The sequence below is a fragment of the Staurois parvus genome, unplaced genomic scaffold (assembly GCF_062004578.1).
Source record: "Staurois parvus isolate SC_StPar_1 unplaced genomic scaffold, SC_StPar_1.0 ptg000233l, whole genome shotgun sequence".
Lineage (NCBI taxonomy): Eukaryota > Metazoa > Chordata > Amphibia > Anura > Ranidae > Staurois > Staurois parvus.
In genome coordinates this window covers 3,233,632-3,253,377 of record NW_028318029.1, presented here as the reverse complement: position 1 = coordinate 3,253,377, position 19,746 = coordinate 3,233,632, and the positions used below count along the sequence as shown (strand labels likewise).

The 19,746-nt window shown below is 39.8% G+C and overlaps 1 protein-coding gene across 10 annotated transcripts in view; it reads right to left on the bottom strand.

Annotated features, from left to right (window-relative positions):
• The window catches only part of DOCK9 (dedicator of cytokinesis 9), a 323,125-nt gene that overhangs the window by 69,303 nt on the left and 234,076 nt on the right, over window positions 1-19,746 (bottom strand). For 5 of the 10 annotated variants that reach the window (XM_089679964.1, XM_089679969.1, XM_089679962.1 and 2 more), the window contains exons 34-38: window positions 16,608-16,741; window positions 14,204-14,318; window positions 8,303-8,369; window positions 7,385-7,432; window positions 4,904-5,040 (exon numbers count right to left, since the gene is read on the bottom strand). In XM_089679964.1, coding sequence (XP_089536090.1) covers window positions 4,904-5,040; window positions 7,385-7,432; window positions 8,303-8,369; window positions 14,204-14,318; window positions 16,608-16,741 — 501 coding nt within the window. Of the gene's footprint in view, window positions 1-4,310; window positions 4,355-4,903; window positions 5,041-7,384; window positions 7,433-8,302; window positions 8,370-14,203; window positions 14,319-16,607; window positions 16,742-19,746 lie in introns of all 10 variants that reach the window. The other 5 variants (XM_089679972.1, XM_089679967.1, XM_089679971.1 and 2 more) reach the window with 2 other exon arrangements.

The window sequence follows — 19,746 nt, the reverse complement described above, 5'->3', positions numbered from 1 at the left end:
GATATGTGCCTCTAGGCCAACTAAAATAAACTTTTCCCAAAAATAATATGGTGGCTTCCATTGCTGACCCTATTGCCAACAAATATGCAAATCAGGGAAGTCCTTTTCTGCCAACTTATTTTGGATAAGAGACCACAAAGAGGACTACTAAGGCGACTAGGCAACTATAATTTGCAAAATGAGAAATCAGGAATGACAACCCTCATTTCTCTCAGAACAGATTTCCATTAAAATACACGGATCTGTAAAATTTGTGTAGAACATGCAATAATGCCCTAGTAATGTTTAATAAGTTAGAAACAAACTGCTGTGGCACACTTAAATTTTTTTGCCAATGTATAGAAATGGAAGGGTGAAATAAATAGGCAGTAGAAAGGAGTTTGTAGGTCTGTTATCTTACAGCATGAATATGAGGTCAACCTTCTGAAAAAACTTCACTTATAATTTATCCACTATTAAGTAACAGCCATTACAATCAGCCTTTGACAAGTTGATTTTTTTTTTTATCAACATAGCCTAAAAACTAGCATTTCAATTTAGAATCCTCAGTGTTGAAATTCTCCAATACAGCAAATAAGTGATGTTGCCAAAAGGGAACTGCAGTTTAGTGTTTTCAGCTATGTTAATATAGCCAGAAAAGCAATCTGAATGCCTTCAAAGGGAATGCTGTTTTTTTTTTCTTCAATAAACATGTTAAAGCAGCCCTGTTTGCTGATTACATTTGCAGGTTCTGCTTCCTGCTTTGCTGAACACCATTACTGGTCGATTCTGCTCACAATATGAGTGTGTAAGTAAACCAACATGCTATAACCACTGCTCCCCCTCAAAATCTGTAAATCTACTTAAATTAGAACATAATAGGCACAGCAAACTGATTTCAGCATTAAAATGCACTCAGCGATAATATAATTGCTACAGAATACCTCACTATAGATCAGTTAATTGCTGGTTAGCAGCAAAGAATGTGGTCAATGTGGTCTAATTGGTTACCAATTTATATACCCACTACACTCAGTTTTGTACTATATGAAGTGTTATCCATTCTAACTGTGAGATATATGTATATACTTCTGATCTTGGCATTCCATGTACTTTTAATAAAAGATATTCAGTAAAAATCGCTCCACAAGGTCAGCCAGCTAAACTAAGAATTTTGTACTTACCTTAAAATCTTTCTCAAAGCTCATAGAGGCACACGGTAATGTTTTTTTTTTTGTTTTTTTTAAAGACATTTAGGTTATACTGCCCCTTCCAGTTTAGACACTGGCAACCAAAAAATGTTAAGCAAGGCCATGCAGAACTCCACCTCTGATGTCAGGCCTCAGTTTTGTAAGCAAGCAGAACATAAGCACAATAACACAGAAGGGCAGGATCTAAATGAATGAATAGATTTCAAGAAAAGGATAAAGTGCATTCATAGATATAACATCCAAAAGCAGTCAAACTGAGGGGGTAAGCGATAGTCACAGATCTCAAGAGACATGGAAATCATACTATAAGAAACAGTTAAAGGGGTGAACACCTGGAAAACTGCCATGACCTCCAGAGGATCAAGTTATTGCTCCAGAACAGGAGAGGTAATTGCTGATAAGGAGAGACTGCTACCCGAAGAATTTAGGGCCTAAATTAGCAATGTGGAGGACAATCAATCGTCCACCAGAAAGAAAACAGGTGTAACGCAAACTATCTGAACAGGAGAAAACGTGGACCAACAGCTAAGGTGGTACACAACAAGGAATGTCTACAAGGGTAAAGGCTTTAAAAGTAACTAAAGGCAATTTTCCTTTTTTAGTTTTGGATAGAGTGGAGAGAGATTAGAACACCTGTTTTTAAGAAAGTTAAAAGAACAAATTTTGGGTTGAAACCAGAACATTACTAGAGGGGGAGTCTTCCAATGGGGACACTAGTTCTGGTGAAGAGATTTCCTCTCACTTCCTGTTTTGTTTATGGGACAGGAAATGAAGAGAAATCTCCCCTAAGGGACACAGATGGCAAAAAAAAAAAATCAAAAGACTGAAAAACGTTATAACCCTCCCTTACGCTATCCAAATCGAACAAAAAAAAACAGTTTTGCCTATAGTTACACTTTAATCTTAGAATACCTAAAAAACTCGACTTCAGGAAAGCTTGGATAGCCACTTGCCACCCCACGTGATTTGCCTTCTTCTGGGTTGGGACACAGTACGAGCTTGGCAGCTAATTTCAGCCAATAATTTTGGTTTTAGTCAGCTGATCGGTTGCATCCAATCACACACAGAATTGTACAACAGTATAGCAATTGGTGGGTTTCTCATCCACCCAAGTGATGGTTTAAAGCAGCCCCGTTGGAATCCTGGTGGTTTCCCTTCTCTCCTCTTTGCATGGCCACAAGCAATGGTATGTGAGGGTTTACTATCATTAACATCACACCAAGTGCTGGGATCCCCTGCTGTAAAGAGCTTTGAGGTAACCATTATCCAGCCACTTTAAACTTTTAACTATTGACTGTCCTGTTTTGGTCCTATCAAACTGTTTTCCCAGTGCTTTGATCCTTTGGGTTTGAGTTTCCATTCATGGAAACTGCATGTTTGTCCCACATACACCCATGCACTACATAAAACATTTACTTTTGTTTGCATTTACTCCAGTGGATTGCTAACAGCAGGGGATTGTGGAAGTAAATTCAGACACCTGTAGGGTTTTAGAGCCATGGTTATTTGTGTTACTCTTTCCCAGTGCGTTGATCCAGCTGGCTGAACTCAGTATTTGAGTCATACCAGAAGCTGTGGCATGGCTTTGGTCCTGGAGAGCACTCTCTAGTTAAAGTAACATTACCATCAAAATTTTAATAAATAAAAACATTCTGTGCAACAGTATTGCACATAAAATCACTTTCCTCCTCTTCTCGAAGTCCTTCCCAGTGTTGTAGACTTCAGGTGCCTAATATAGCTAGTTGGGTGTTAAGAAGGCACCCAGGCATGTGCTATCCTGTTGAGTCCCGCTACAAGCCATGTGCATCCATAGTCACACCCAGCACCAGTAAGTCAAGCCCAGCTTCCTTCTCACAGGAGACTGACTGATGGCATCAGAAGTCTATAGGGTAGGACAGAAAGTGGTGCCTTAATGCAGAGAGTGCATTAAAAGAGAAGTATGGGCTTTACAAAAAAACCATTACACTCGCTCGAACCGATGCTGCATCTGTCCGCCACTGGCTCTGTTGAATGCTCCGTTCTCCCCTCTGCTCTGAGCAGAGAGCAATGACTGCCAGTCACCGGCTCTCTTCTCTGCCCCTCCAGCGCTCACTGGAGTGCTGGGCTGTGGAGGGGGCAGGAGCAGCTGGCTCAGGCTCTCAGTGGCATGCTGTGAGGCTGAGCCAGCTGCAGGTCCAGGCTTCTGGGTTTATCCTGAAGATATAGTTGGGATCTTTTCAGAGCCCGAAACAGTTTTGTGATGTCAGCTGACAGAATGAATGAACTCCACTCCTGTGATGCATAGGGGAAGTAGGGTCAAAATAGCATTGGCTATAAGTCTCCTTTCAGGTAAGAAAACATTAAGACTTTAGTACAATTTTAACTAACATAGTACAAAGAGCACACTGCCCAAAGGTCACACTGCAGGCCAACACCTGCAGTTTTCAGATCAGTGGAGTCTGGGTACAGCTTTCAAAGTGTTTGCTAAGGATATTCCAATCTGGATAGCTGATATATAAAGACTAGCACAGGCAGTATACCCCAAGGCAGAAGTATAACCCAAATGTCTAAGAATTTACTAAACTTCTGTGTCCTTCAATGGACGATAAAGAAATTTATTTTCTTAGCAATTAAAAATGTGTCCGAATATACGCAACAGTGCCACACTGGTGTTTATGAACAGCATAAAAGGTTTGCATTCATGGTGACTCAACTTTTAACAAGCAGTAAAAAAATAACTTGTTATGCATTTTATGTATTTTCGTAATTACGAAGTGGATACATTTAAACAAAGGGTCTGTATCCACATATGAATCAAATTAAAGCTGGTTAGAAAAAAAAAAAAAAAAAAAAAGAATGCTCAGATTGTTGCTGTATGAAACAATTCCACACTTTTTTGTTCTTTAAAATAAGCCCTTTTGTGCTGGTACATGACAGTGCTAGATTTCAAGCTGCAAACATTTGCCATAAAGCAAATATGTATATATAACAAAAAACAAAGCTATGCTTGGGGTTATATAAAATATAAAATATATTTACAGTCAGTAAATCCAAGGAAAGAAGCAAAGCAGGGCAAATATAGAAAGTTTGGCTAAATGTAATGCATATTTCTAGGCCAGTGTCAACCTGATTGAATCTTACCATTTTCTACAGCTATTCCAAGTACACTTGATATCTTTCTCACACTGAAAACACAGAAAAAGTCAATTCATTATTGAATGCTTTTTCATACACACACAGTGAACTGTGGAGATAAAGAGTATACTCTTTCCTAGCAATAGGTAAACTTCCATGTATATACCAAAAAGATCATGTGTGAGCTCATAAACTGTCAAGTCTGTGCTGTCACCACTCCAGAGGATTACCGCATAAACTGGCCTGCAGACTACCAAGCACATACAGTAAAATATGCTCCTCAGAGGAATTATGCATTTGAAATCCTATCTGCTGTATATTTGCAGTGGATTAAAAAACCTTAAGCCAATTGAGAGTGAATGTAGAAAGCGATTGATCTTCATGTAAACTGCTGTGGCTGCACAATACTAGTAGCATCCATGAGTGGCACACATCATCATCTGGTATTTAGCAGCACCAATCCTGTTCAGAAAAGGAAAAACATGATTTTGAATCCAGACTACACACTCTTCTGTGTCCTCGATGTTGTAAAGAGCGGCTGTGGTACCTGCCAGTGCTGAGGTGGTACAGGAAGAGGCAGCTGACTGCACAGAACTTACTGTGGTTAAAAGTGAGAGAATTATCCAGGCTGCTGAGCTGTTGCAATCTGGCATGCATCATCCCTGTTCTGTTACGGGAAACAGGTAATGTCTGAGACTTTCGGTCATGAACTATGGGTCCCAACCCCTCCTGGTTCCTGTAAGATGGGTGGAAATGGGACAGAGGCACCAGTTAGATGTGTCCCCACTGCAAAGAGGTGAGGGCAGTTAGTAAAGCAGAGAAAGCATAAACACATCATCTAATACAAAACTGGGTCTTCAACCACAGCACAAAATGTAATAGAATCTGAAAAAGCAACATGCTACAAAAAACGCATTGGAAGGCAATGACTAGGCTAATGTCTACTATCAGAAAAACACATTTTTAAATTAATCTAAGACACTATAACTAAGAAGGTTTTACAGAACTCTACATGTAGTATGCGGATGGGGAAATGTGTAGTTTTTAAAGTAATCAAATATGTAGTTGGAGCAGGAGGATTAATAGGCAATGCCATACACAAAAAACATGCACTAGAGGAAAATCAGCAAGGCAACTTTACAGTCTTACCCAGGCAGGAAGGGAGAAGAGCCATACACTTTGTTATACTTCCCAGCAATCAAGTGAGGGAAAACAGAAAGAGTGAGCTGTGTTAGCAATTGGTTTAGGCTGGCTTCCTTAAGTGTACCACCACCAGAGCTGAAGAGTGAGGACCAGTGCAGGACACACATACACACATTTGTGAACCCCATTATATATGTTATCATGTGAGGTAACCTGAACATGCATCCATCACCACTTAACATGCTCATAGTCTGGAAAAGTAACATAAAATGCTTAAGTAACTTTGGCTTGTCAGAGTACACAGTAGACTTATATTAACATCATGCCCGTATGTGTAGATGAAAATAATAAACACTGACTAGTGTAGGGTAATTGTGGACATCTAGTCTTGTACAGTATATATTTCACTTTAGAAATCAAATACTGGGAGGAGATGAGAAGTACAATATTTAACTTTTTTTTTAATAAAAACTAGAATTACTAAATTAAATGACAAAATCCATGCCCAATTAAGGTAAAGACCTGCATTAAGTCAGGAGCTCAAGTATCTATAAAATACCACATTTTTAGGTCTGGTTAATGGCAGATCAGAGTCTTTAAAAAATGAATAATGCACAACATGTAATAACCCTCCCACACTGTGAGATCCTTGAATCCAAGCAAGTACTGGAACTAATGCAGGTCTCTACGCAGAGAATGTGATCTATGTCAGTGGCTACTTCAACAGGTTAGAAAAACACAAATGCCTGTGCTTTGTGTGTTTGAAGAGACAATACATGTACTTAGTACTAATCTATATTAAAAAAGAAAAAAAAAATCACTATTAGGAAGGACAAATAGTACAAGTAAATTAACCTTTAGCTCTGTTATACAGAATCTTTTCTGCTGCCCCAAGCATTTGCTGGACCATAAATTGTGTAATGTTCATACACTGATATCCTGCAAACAGTAGTATAGATAATATTATGGTAAAGAGTATTATCTGTATTAGCACTAATCCATAAACAATCAATATCTGAGGTGGCAAGCAGTTTCCAGAGCCATTAAGATTTCTTTTGGGTTTATCTTTAAAAAAAAAAAAAAAATCAGTATCTGTGTTGTATAATAATAATTACATGCAGCAACTAGCTGTCTTCATCTATATAATCATGGTGCAAATTATTTTCTGTGCGAGTAAAGCTATAATTTAATACATTAACACTCTACAGCTATTTAATGTATGTGTGATGTATTACAGTCTATCAAATGTGTGCTTTTTCTGGGCAAATAACAATAGCAGGATACAGTTACATCATGTAGAGAACATGGGCCATCAATGTACAGTATATGGGACAAATAACACTACACAAAATCAAATTATAGTTAGACTGGAAAAATATATTTGATTTATACACTTATTGCCATAGCCATACGAAAGAGGTAAAGTAGTCTGTCCCACTCTAGCTCTGGATGAACAAGTTCTATTAGATTTGGTAATGTCAAGCAGAACAAGGCAACTGGTTCACTTCTATATGGATCTACATTCAACTTTCCTGCATAGTACCATCAGTTATGAAAAGAATTACCAGATGCTTCCAGGTATGGGGAGAGCAGGTGAGCAATTCCTCTTCCTAGTGCTTGCAGTACTGTCATATGGAAGTGGGAAGAATGACTAAAAGCTTACACAGGGCTTCCTCCTTATGCTTCCAGTAACAGAAAAAAAAACAAAATTAAGCTAGTGAAGACCGCAATTAAGTGAACCTGTTGCTTTATCCTGCATAAGCAAAAGCACAAGTTTATTTAACTTAGTACCAGAGAAGATCTACGTGGAAGAAATGTATTTGCTTGGCATAAAATAATAACGGTAAAAGAATGCCCATAATTATGTTGATCCAAACTTAAAATGCACTCCTGCTTTAAAATAAACATGTGACACTCAGCTTAAAGTCACACTATACCTGGCAATGTATCGCTTGCCCATATACTGGAACTGATGCAGACACACTCTAAAAGGAGAGAGAAAGAGAGACAGAGAGAGATAGGTAGTAAAAAAAAAAAAAAGTGCAAGGAAAAAAGATATAGAAAATTGATCAATAAATCTTATGGGTCAAATATTATTGGTTTACTATAGGTGTTTTTAAGGAAACATATATACATAACACATTATGTAAAAATATAGTTGTTATACGAATCACTAATCCCTAGGGCCCCATTCACACTTAGTGATTTGGAATTGTGAGCAGAATCTGCAGAATTCTGCCCACAATTCCAAATTGCACTATAAATCACATCAAAACAGGCAATGCACATTTGCATGCTGTTGATCCTTAAAGTTATAAAGGCTTGTTTTGTTGTTTAAAATAACAAAAACACGTTATATTTACATGCTCTGTGCACTGCTTTTGCCTACTGTCTCCAGAGCAAACTGCTTGCTCTGGGGGCACTGATGCGTGCTCGTTCCCAAACCGTCTGTGTGTGTCTATGAGATACACGGAGTGTAATTCAGTCCATCCCCTGCTCCCTCCTCACTGGCTGTGATTGACAGCAATGATAGCTAATGGTTCTCGCTGCTGTGTCTAGGCCAATACACATTGCTGAATTGAGATCAGGCTCAGGAAAGTATAAGGAGGTGATGAGGAGGAAGCAGCAACCTGAAGATTTTTTTACCTTCATGCATTGAGTGCATAAAGGTAAAAAAAAAACCTTCAGCCTTTAGAACCACTTTAATTGCACCCCAAGTGAAAATGCTGTGAATTGCTAAACAAAAAAAACATGCGCAGGAATGCACAATCTTGCTATATGAAATGTGAATGGGGCATTAATACAAAATTGACTGTGTTGCTGTGTTTAAGATAAAAAGTGTAAACCATACTTACTCTGAGATTATGAAAAAATCCATTAGTTCTGATGTTGTGGCTTTGTTCCAGTAAGTAAACAGTGCATCTGATAAAACAATATGGCTGGATTAGCAAGTCACACTGTATATATACAGTTGTGTTCAAAATAATAGCAGTCAGACATCACTAACCTGATCAATCACTGTTTTTGGTAGAAATTATATTTCTACATGGCAAATAATTTACTAGCAGGTGTAGTAGAGTAATAGAAATCCAGCAGACCCAACAGACATGACATGCATGCTGCTGATTCTGTGTAATTGAATCACTAATTGAAAGGGGCATGTTCAAAATAATAGCAGTGTGGAGTTCTATTAGTGAGGTCATTCATTCTTTGAAAAACAGGTGGCAATTATTGCCCTTATTCAAGGAAGGAAGGAAGGAAGGCAGCAAATGTTGTACATGCTGGTTACAGTGCATTTCTCTCTGAAATTCTGAGGAAAATGGGTCGTTCCAGACATTGTTCAGAAGAACAGCATACCTTGATTAAAAAGTTGATTGGAGAGGGGAAAACATATAAAGAAGTGCAGAAAATGATAGGCTGCTCAGCTAAAGTGATCGCAAATGCTTTAAAATGGCAACCAAAACCTGAAAAAAGTGGAAGAAAGCGAAAAACTACCATTCGAATGGATAGAAGAATAGCCAAAATGGCCAACAATCAGCTCCAGGAAGATCAAAGAAGGTCTAAAGTTACCTGTGAGTACTGTTACAATTAGAAGACACCTTTGTGAAGCCAAGCTATCTGCAAGATGCCCCCGCAAAGTCCCACTGTTGAAAAAAAGACGTGCTGAAGAGGTTACATTTTGCCAAAGAGCACATTAACTGGCCTAAAGAGAAATGGCGCAACATTTTGTGGCCTGATGAAAGTAAGATTGTTCTTTTTGGGTCTAGTGGCCGGAGACAGTTTGTCAGACGACCCCCAAACACTGAATTCAAGCCACAGTACACTGTGAAGACAGTGAAGCATGGTTGCGCAAGCATCATGATATGGGGATGTTTCTCATTCTACGGTGTTGGGCCTATTTATCGCATACCAGGGATCATGGATCAGTTTGAATACATCAGAATACTTGAACAGGTCATGCTGCCTTATACTGAAGAGGAAATGCCCTTGAAATGGGTGTTCCAACAAGACAACGACCCCAAACACACCTGTAAACGTGCAACATCTTGGTTCCAGACCAACAAGATTGACATTATGGAGTGGCCAGCCCAATCCCCGGATCTTAATCCAATAGAAAACTTGTGGGGTGACATCACAAATGCAGTTTCTGAGGCAAAACCAAGAAATAGAGAAGAACTGTGGAATGTAGTCCAATCATCCATCCTGGGCTGGAATACCTGTTCACAGGTGCCAGAAGTTGGTTGACTCCATGCAACACAGATGTACAGCAGTTCTCAGAAACAGTGCTTATACAACTAAATATTAATTAAGTGATCCAAAGGAAAGCAAAATCTTCAAACATTTTTCAGTTTATATAGTGAATGTTTGAGTTTGTAAAGAATACAAACACTGCTATTTTTTTTGAAGAGTCTAATATGCACTTTTCTTCAATTTTGTTTAGAGGAACAACACAAATTTGATATATTTTTCTTCATGTTTTGATTTGGAATAGAATGTGTAGTGTTCCCAATGCATTTATGTGTATGGAAATAAAAGCTATTAGAAGGATTTTGAGCTTTATTCACTTTTTTCAACACACTGCTATTATTTTGAACACAACTGTAGTTAAAAAAAAAAAAAACTTAGGTACATCAGGTATTTATTTATTACAGGTACTTATATTGTGTCGTCAATTTACTCAGTGCTTTACACATATACACTCACTGGTCACATTATTAGTTACACCTTGCTAGTACAGAGTTGGACACCCTTTTGCCTTCAGAACTGCCATAATTCTTTGTGGCATAGATTCAACAAGGTGTTGGAAACATTCCTTAGAGATTATGGTCCATATAGACATGATAGCATCACACAGTTGCTGCAGATTTGATGGCTGCACATCCATGATGCGAATCTCCCATTCCACCACATCCCAAAGGTGCTCTATTGGATAGAGATCTGGTGACTGTGGAGGCCATTGGTACAGTGAATGCATTATCATGTTCAAGAAACCAGTTTGAGATGATTTGAGCTTTGTGACATGGTGCATTATCCTGCTGGAAGTAGCCATCAGAAGATGGGGACGCACAGGTCATAAAAGGGATGGACATGGTCAGCAACAATACTCAGGTAGGCCGTGGCATTTAAACGATGGTCAATTGGTACCCAAATAAGGGGCCCAAAGTGTGCAAAGAATATATCCTCCACACCATTACACCACCACCAGCCTGAACCGTTGATACAAGGCACGATGGATCCCTGCTTTCATGTTTATGCCAAATTATGACCCTACCATCTGAATGTCGCAGCTGAATTTGAGACGCATCAGACCAGGCAACATTATTCCAATCTTCTATTGTCCAATTTCAGTGAGCCTGTGCAAATTGTAGCCTCCGTATCCAGTTCTTAGCTGACAGGAATGACACCCAGCGTGGTCTTCTGCTGCTGTTGTAGCCCATCTGCTTCAAGGTTCAACGTGTTGTATATTCAGAGATGATATTCTGCATACATTGAGTGTAACAAGTGGTTATTGCTGTTGCTTTTCTATTATCTCAAACCAGTCTGCCCATTCTCCTCTGACCTTTGACGACAACAAGGCATTTCTGTCCACACACCTGCCGTTCACTGGATATTTTCTCTTTTTCGGACTATTATATGTAAACCCCAGAGATGGTTATGTGTAAAAATCCCAGTAGATCAGCAGTTTTTGAAATACTCAGACCAGTCCGTCTGGCACCAACAACCATGTCATGTTCAAAGTCACTTAAATCTGATGCTCGGTTTGAACTTCAGCAAATAGTCTTCACCCCGTCTAGATGCCTAATTGCACTGAGTTGCTGTCATGTGATTGGCTGATTAGTAATTTGTGTTACCAAGTAATTGAACAGATGTACCTAATAAAGTGATAAAGTGGCCATTGAGTGTATACTGTACATTCGCATCAGTCCCTGCCCTCAAGGAACTTACAGTCTAAGGTCCTTAACTCACATTCATGCATACAGTACACATATTAGGGCCAGTTTAAACAGGATCCAATGAACCTACCAGCATGTCTTTGGCGTGTGGAAGGAAACCAACACAGGCACAGGGAGAACATGCAAAATCCTGCCAGGTAGTGCCATGCTTGGGATTTGAATAGACGACCCTTAAGGCTGCTAGGCAGAATTGCTAACTACTTAGCCACTGTGCTGCCCTGGTATAGCAAAGAGATGGTACATTTATAAAATACCCCAAAATTAATCAAAAGTCTATATATAATGTGCTTGGGGGAATTATCATTGTGAATATGTCAACCTGTATGCTAAATTTAAAGATGAATTCCATGTATGGCTATTTTATACATAGTTATATTGGTTCAGCTTGAACTAATATAACTATGTATATACTATACCCAGCCCATGCCCTTGGAAGATGGAAATCAGTGAAGTAGACACCGCTATTCCAGTGATCTCCACTAGCTTTCTCTGATTGGACGAGGTGGAGAACATGGTCACCACTCCATTTTTGAAAGCCAATCTAAATAACCAGCTCACTGCACAAATACCTCAAGAGAAGCTCTATAAAAGATGAAACAGAAATTGTTAGCCATTTATATAAGCCTAAATCAGTATTAAACCCAAAACTAAAAATGTAATACTGTATATTGCAGCTGTCTAATAATTCGTTGTGGTGGCTGCTTTCGATTTCTTGTTTTAGGACTTTTCCCTCTCTTTTCACCTGGTGATCTGGCCAGTAACACACCTCTTGTATTAGAGTGCCCCACTCTGGATGAAAGAGCACAGAGGGAAACGTTGGACAGCAGCATTTTCAGTCTACGGGAAGAGGGGTGTTACATGTACTGGCAGATTTACATACACAAAAGGCTCCATAAACACTTTGTGACTTGGAATCTCGGGCAGAATCGCAGCAATTCTGCACAGAGTGCAAATCATGTGGCAATCATTGCGCAACGTGCATTTGGGTGCCACTGTCCCTTAACTGCTTCCCATCCAGAGATGTACTGGTACATTGCTGTATTGGAAGGGTGATACCTTGGTCACTGCTGCAGCAATAATCAAGATATCATTATTTTTGGGCCAGCAATTCTCTTCAAGTAATCCTAGAGGCTAAGAAGCTGCTGGATTAATTTAACAGGCAGCGAAAAAGGGGCCCCACCCCGCTCCTGTCACCGCCTTTATGGGGCTCTCCCATGCAATCGGGGAACCCAGTAAGGACAAGACCAGTGACATCCAGTTCCCGTTCCAGTTCCCACTGTGTGACATCAGAAAATGGAAGCAACGAGGATTTTGTCAATTATGGTTTTGGTCTCATGTAAACAAACCATTACCAGCTTGAACAAACATCTGACCAAACGGATCTTGGTTTGATCAGATGCTTTGGAGGCCCGAGGAGAAATATGTGGTCTAATGGATCCTATAACTCTCCATAAAGAGGATCTGTCAAGGCCCATGCTTACACAAGGGATATTGTTCATTCTTTCTGATTGCAATGAAAATAAAAAAAAAATAAAGATACAATGTAATTTTTGTAAAAATAAAATAAAATGGTTAAAAGAATAAATTTAAAGCGTCCCCGTTCCCCTATGCACACGTGCAAATTCAAATGGGCACACAGGTCCAGCGCGCATATGTAAATGGCGATCGCACCACATATGTGGGGTATCGCCGCAAATGCCACAGCTGGGGAAAATATTTTAGCACCAAACCTCCTCTAGCTCTAAACTGGTAACCTGTAAAAGCTTTTAAAGTGTTGCATATGAAGATTTTTAGGTACTGTAGTTTGGCACTGTTCCATGGGCAGATGCAATTTTAAAGAGTGATAGGCTTGGTATCCAATTACTTGGTGTAACATTCCCTTTTTTACCAAACAATTGGGTATTATATTGTGTTTTTGTGCATTAAAATTTTTTAAAAGTGTATTTTAAAAAAAAATGTGGGTACAAAAATAACAACCAAAACGAAAAAAAACCAAACAAAAAAAAAAAAAAAACCACTGCGCAAATATCGTGACACATAAAATATGCCCCACTGTTTAATTACCTTAGGGCCTCTACTTAGACAAATATATACAATTTTTAGGGTTTGGGATGTATTTTTTACACGTAGGAGAGGAAAGTCAGATTCACCCAGACTGGAAGTGGTTAATGGCACCTCAAACACAATGCGATTCTGCTGTGATTGTCGAGCGTCAAACTGTGCCTTTAAAAATCGCATGAAGCTTGTCACCCAAAAAGGAGCAGAAGATTCTTTCCAGGCAACAAACATGAATGGGCTGGCTCTATGCGACACGCAAAATCGTGCGCAAATCACTCAAACAAAATCGCAAGCAGGAATGCTTGTTCCCACTACGTGAAAGTGTGAATGCAACCTAACAAATTGAAGTGAAAATCCAGCTCACTGTGCAGTTACAGCAACAGTTTATTTTCTTTTAGGATAAAGGATTTACATAAATAAAATCTGGTCCCTGTAAGCACCCCTGTCAGTGGTAAATGGTTCATCTCAGCCCTCTAACTGCTACATTTACAGGATAGCTTGTTCTGTTGAAAAACAACAGACTTATTGGCTGGATCAGCAGGTGAAAATAAAGGAAAGAAAGCAAGCCAAAAAATACAACAAATACAGCCATCACATCTAAGAATTAGTAAGCTGCAATATAATAATGGTTTGCTTTAATAGCAAAAATTCAGCTCTGTAACTGAAAATAAAACACATCTACAGCTCTAGCTATATTTTGTTTATTCGCATAGGCAGTGGAAGAGGCTATGTATTATTACTTACCATCTGACATGCTTTTTAGAATATGTAAGAAGCACATGAGCAAACTCTTAATTTCAGCTTGTTCTAGTTTATCACAGCGAACTAACTGGTTTCCTGTAGAGCCCCCATGCTGATTCTAGAATTACAAAATATAAAAGCAAAATCAAGTTTACAAAAAAGTTTAACATCAATTATGGAAATAAAACTGTACACAAGAGGGCAGCAATCCAAACAGATACACACTCATTTCAAAGCCATAAAGCTATGTATAGGGAAATTCTGTTTCAAGCTTTGAAAAGAAAAGACCAAATCATTCAGTGGACAAACTTTCAATTTAAAGAAGCCAATACACTTGTTTCTACCTTACCAACAAAAAAGGTTCTAAAAATGTAATAAACCAGATGTATTTTTTTTTAGATGCACTGGTTACCTAGGCACCTGGGATTAAATGAGCTTAACTGCATTTAGATGCAGAATTTTATCTTGCACATACAACTATTAGCCAGAAAATCTGCCCTATGTGTCTAGCACAAGTTACGTAGTGAAAGATCATTTTATAGCAGCCCATGGCAGTATATTTAGAGAGTCATAAAATGCCTAATTTTGCTGTAAGGCTAAGCAATTGTTTTAAACAGAATAGCTTAGTGAACCACTTCAAACACCACAAACCAAGACTAGTTACCCATTGAACTATATACGCATCAGATAGCAACCTGCTATGGCTCAACTGGAAACCATTTTTATTTATAAAATGACAGGTCCCATCAGATGCACATTACTGGGAAACCTCTAAAGGCTACATCCATCAAATACAAATTTTTCAATTTTGAGATCATTACAGGTGAAATTACACATCGGCTTCTAAATTATGGACCATCTAATTTACAATCCGATTTTACAAACCTCTTTAGATGTACTGACAACTATGATTAAACATAAATTAAATTGATTGTTTCAGTATTCCCTCACATTACACAGTTTTAGAAAATCTGAAGGATATCGATTTACAGAGATTTTATAATCATACTGTAATATGTATGACCAGCTCTGGGAATCCAATAGCACCATTCCAGCACCAAGTTTTATGGCTCTGCCCACCAGCAGTAGCCGCCTTTATACCAGGATCTCATTCAATATTCTGGATTCTGCACTGATCACTCATATCAGGAAAGTGAGATCCCCTGCATGGCTTCAGAATGCCCAGCATTGGGGAGACAGCTGTTGACTCCCGTATGAGGGACTCCATTTTGAAGTCCTTAAAAGATAAAATAAATATGTGGTTGACAAATCAGCATCCCTCAAAAATTGAAAAACAAGTTTTAGCTGGACTTGGCCTTTAACACACACCATAACTAAACACTGTTCAAGTGTCAGAGAAAGAAATAATACTTCTTGTAATTGGGTAGAAACATGCACAAAGCTCTCTGACAGCACAGGCACTGTCAGCATAGAGAAATCCACAGTAAAACGGTTTCTCTTAGCAGCCTGTGTGCAGTCCTCTTCCTCTCCACTACAGCGTAAGACATGTGCAGAGTGCCTCCGGATGAGCCTGTCCTTCTGCTCAATGAAGGCATGTAAAAAGGTTGAGATGGAAATGTTACAAAACCTGTGATAATGTAAAGTGCAGATTAAGTATAATACATTACACACACATACAGAAAATTAAAGACGGACACTCCCAACCCCTGAGAATGGCACACTCCATGCAAATATGGTACAGTTCCCATTATGTTATTACTTCAGTTTGCTGTGTGTAATAAGGATAAGAATGTGAGTTCATTAATAAGCACAAGTGAGACAGTCATATAAACATCATGATTAGAAATGCTGTCAAAAATCCTACGATGGTAAAGCAGAGCTATATGCAAAACCTTTTTTTTTTCATTTTGGATAGAGCAAGGGAGGGTTATAACCCCATCAGCTTTTCTTTATTTTACCATCTGTGCCCCATTGTGGAGATTTCCTTTTACTTCCTGTCCCATATTCAAAACAGGAAGTGAAAGGAAATTCCTGCTAGTTAAGGGAATTCCTTACGGACCCTCAGGTCACCAGAACCAGTGTCCCCATTGGAAGATTTCCCCTCTATTACTTTTCTGGGGACAATCCAAAATTAGAGACTTTTTTTATTTGCACTTTCAATGATAATGGTAAACAGGACACATAGAAAGGGTGAATCCCCTTAATGGGGGCAGAGACTGCAATGAAACCTAACAGATGTTCTAATCCCTCTCCACTCTTTCCAAAACTTAAAAAAAAAAGTTTACCTTTAGGTTTACTTTAAGAATACAAAAGATAGACTGAAAAGTAAGAGAAATGCAATAGTAACAAGAGTGATGCCTATCATACAGACATGAGTATACTTGACATTGACAAAAATAGACTGTTGCATATCACCAGAAAGCGACACTTAGTATTAAAGATATACCTTATCTAAAGAACTGCTCTTTTCGCTGTTCCTTTCTGGAAGACTGTTCCCTGAATCAGTGCTGATGAGAGACCCTCGAGAGTCTGCATTCCTCACGCTGTTTATGTTAGGCGTAGATGAGGTATGCGGGGAAGCTGCAAAAGACAATTAAACAGACTTCATATGTTTACTGAGTCACACATTGTCAGCTCTGGCATATTTAACAGGACACAAATTAAAACAGGCATAATGAAGAGTGGATGTTTATTTCTCAACTGGTCCTGCAGGACGTTTGCCAGGCAATCAACAAGAAGACACAAGACAGTCGTGGAAGGAAAGCGGTATTTCATTTCTTAATTATGCAGTAAGCAAGCCAGCATCATCAGCACACACATATTCCACTGCCAATTTCCACTACATCACCCCAGGAGGGTCAAATCAAGCAGTGGATCCAAAGGAGTAAAGCAGTGCAGCAATGCACTTTCATGTGTACATTTAAAGATTACATTTAGGCTTTTAGGTAAAATGGTTGTGAAGGCTTACCTTCATACATTCTATGCATTCAGGTAAAAAAAACTTCTCCGTGCAGCATCCCCCCCCCCCCCAAATACTCACCTAAGCCCCCTCTCAATCCAGCAATGTACACTGGAGTTTCAGTTATCCCAGGACTCCCGCTTTTCATTGGTTGAGACAGAAGCAAGAGCCACTGCCTCCCACTGCTGTCAATCACAGCCAGTGAGCCAATGAGAAGAGAGAAGGGGTGGGGCCGAGCCATGACTGTGTGTAAATAGACACATGGAGCACCGAATGCCCCCCTAGCAAGCTGCTTGCTGTGGGGGCACCCAACAGGAGGAGGGGTCAGGAATGCTGGAGGGGGACCCGAGAAGAGGAGGATCCATGCTGCTCTGTGCAAAACCACTGCACAGAGCAGGTGTGACATGTTTGTTATTTTTTATTTAAAAAAAATAAGCCTTTAGAATCACTTTAAGAACCTATAGAAAGTCTCTTAGGAAGAAGTTTAAATTCACAAAATAGTAGATATATCACAGTGACTTGACAAACAGAAAAGCTATCCATCTACAGTGTAGATGTATTGAAAATTTAAAGGTCGGTCAGATTAAGAAAACTGGATAGGATGGCCAGGTCATGTCCACATTATAAAGGCCCATTTCACACAGGGCACAATCTGTTTTTATCTGGTTTGCTCAGTTGAGGATTTGTCTGCTGATCCCTTGCTGAGCTAAGCAAAGCTGAGTGAGCGGATGACCAATCCCTTTCCGTTCTGCTCTATGGGCAGTCTGATATAAATGGATCGGTTGTCCGTTTACACGTGACTGCTCTTCAATCCAGCCAGACGTAGAAGAACAGATCCCCTTGCGCTTGTTTTTGCAAGATCGGATTGGAGGCGGCCATATGTAAACTGAAACAATCCATTTACATCTAACTGCCCATACAGAATGGAGTGTTCGATTGGGTCTGCCTGAAAAACAGACAGGGGGACCTGATTAGACTGGACGTTTAAAAGGAACATAAAGCGGAGTTCCAGTGAAAGTAAACAATAAAACAAAAACTGTAGCTGCTGACTTAAAAAATGGACACTTACCTGCCCCTTGATACCACAGTGCCCCCCCAGCAGCCGGTTTCACTGGCCGCCCTGTGTCCCTGGTGCCGGCATCTTCAGTCTTCAGTGTGGGCACCTGGCTGTGACAGCTTGTGTGGCTTCACACCCAGGTGCTCACTGCGCATGGGCGAGTACAGTTGCGCTTTGTGAATGGTTCCGTAGTCTTCTGGGACACGTGAGCAGGGAGGACAACTTCGCTTCAGATCACCTAGGCAAAATGATTTCCCAAAAGGGGAAGTTCTGCTTTAAACATTGGTCCCCCGCTCCCGTTAAGGATTGGAACCTTTGGGAGCGGGTACCCAAAATTGACGGATACCCGGTACCCGCTCCCCAAAGGTGCCAATCCTTAACAGGGAGCGGGGGACCAATCCTTAAAGCGGAACTTCCTCTTTTGGGCGGAGCTCCGCTTTAAGTGTTTGTCACTTCAGTCAGAAACAGAAGCTACATTGCCATCATTTTACCTCAATGTTTAACATGCATGATAATGCTTCTTTGGTTTTGGTAAAATCACTACAAGGTATAGTAGCCTGATGTACATGTGGATTTGTGGATAGCCATTGCCATAAAACTGTGCTGGCCAGCACAGGTCACTGGAAACTACCAACCAAGTATCACTGATTTCTACATGGTGGCTTCTATCAACAACTTCACTACCCAAGAACAATGTAATTTGTATGCTTGCGAGGAAACATTTTGTATTTAGATTTAAATTGAAGAAATAAGTGATGATTCATTTAAAAAAAGGAACACAAAACCCACAACATGCATTTTTCTTTAACCACTTGGTAGCCGGGCTATAGCGCAGTTACCCAGTTCTGGGAGGGCATCATGACGTCCACCCAGAACGCGCCCTCCTACGATCCCGGAGATCTCTGTGATCGCTGTGTCCTACAGACACAGCTGATCATGTAATGAGGTAAAGGGCCAATACAGTGGCCTTTTACCAAGTGATCAGCTGTGTCCAATGACACAGCAGATCACGGAGTAAATACAGTTGCTGGTTGTCGGTAGTACTTTCCTCACGCTGTCACAGCGTGAGGAAAGTACTGCCAATAACCAGCAGCTGTCACAAAGGAGATCGGCACTGATCATCAGTGCCCTGCAGTGCTGCCTAGCAATGCCACCTATCAGTGCCGCCAGTCAGGCTGTCAGTCAATGCCGCCCGTCAGTGTCACCAATCAGTGCAGCATCATCAGTGTCTCCTCATCAATGCCTATCAGTGCCGCCTATCCGTGCCTCCTCATCAATGCCTATCAGTGCCCATCAGTGCTGCCTATCAGTGCTGCCTCATCAACGCACATCAGTGAAGGAGAAAAAATACCTGTTTGCAAACTTTATCAGAAACAAAGAAAATCTTTTTTTTTTCAAATTTGCTCTTTTTTGTTTATAGTGCAAAAAATAAAACACCCAGTGGCGATTAAATACCACCAAAAGAAAAATCTATTTGTGTGAAAATAAAATGCTAAAAATTTTATATTGGCACAATGTTGCATGACCACGCAATTGTCACTCAAAGTGAGACAGCGTTGAAAATTGGCC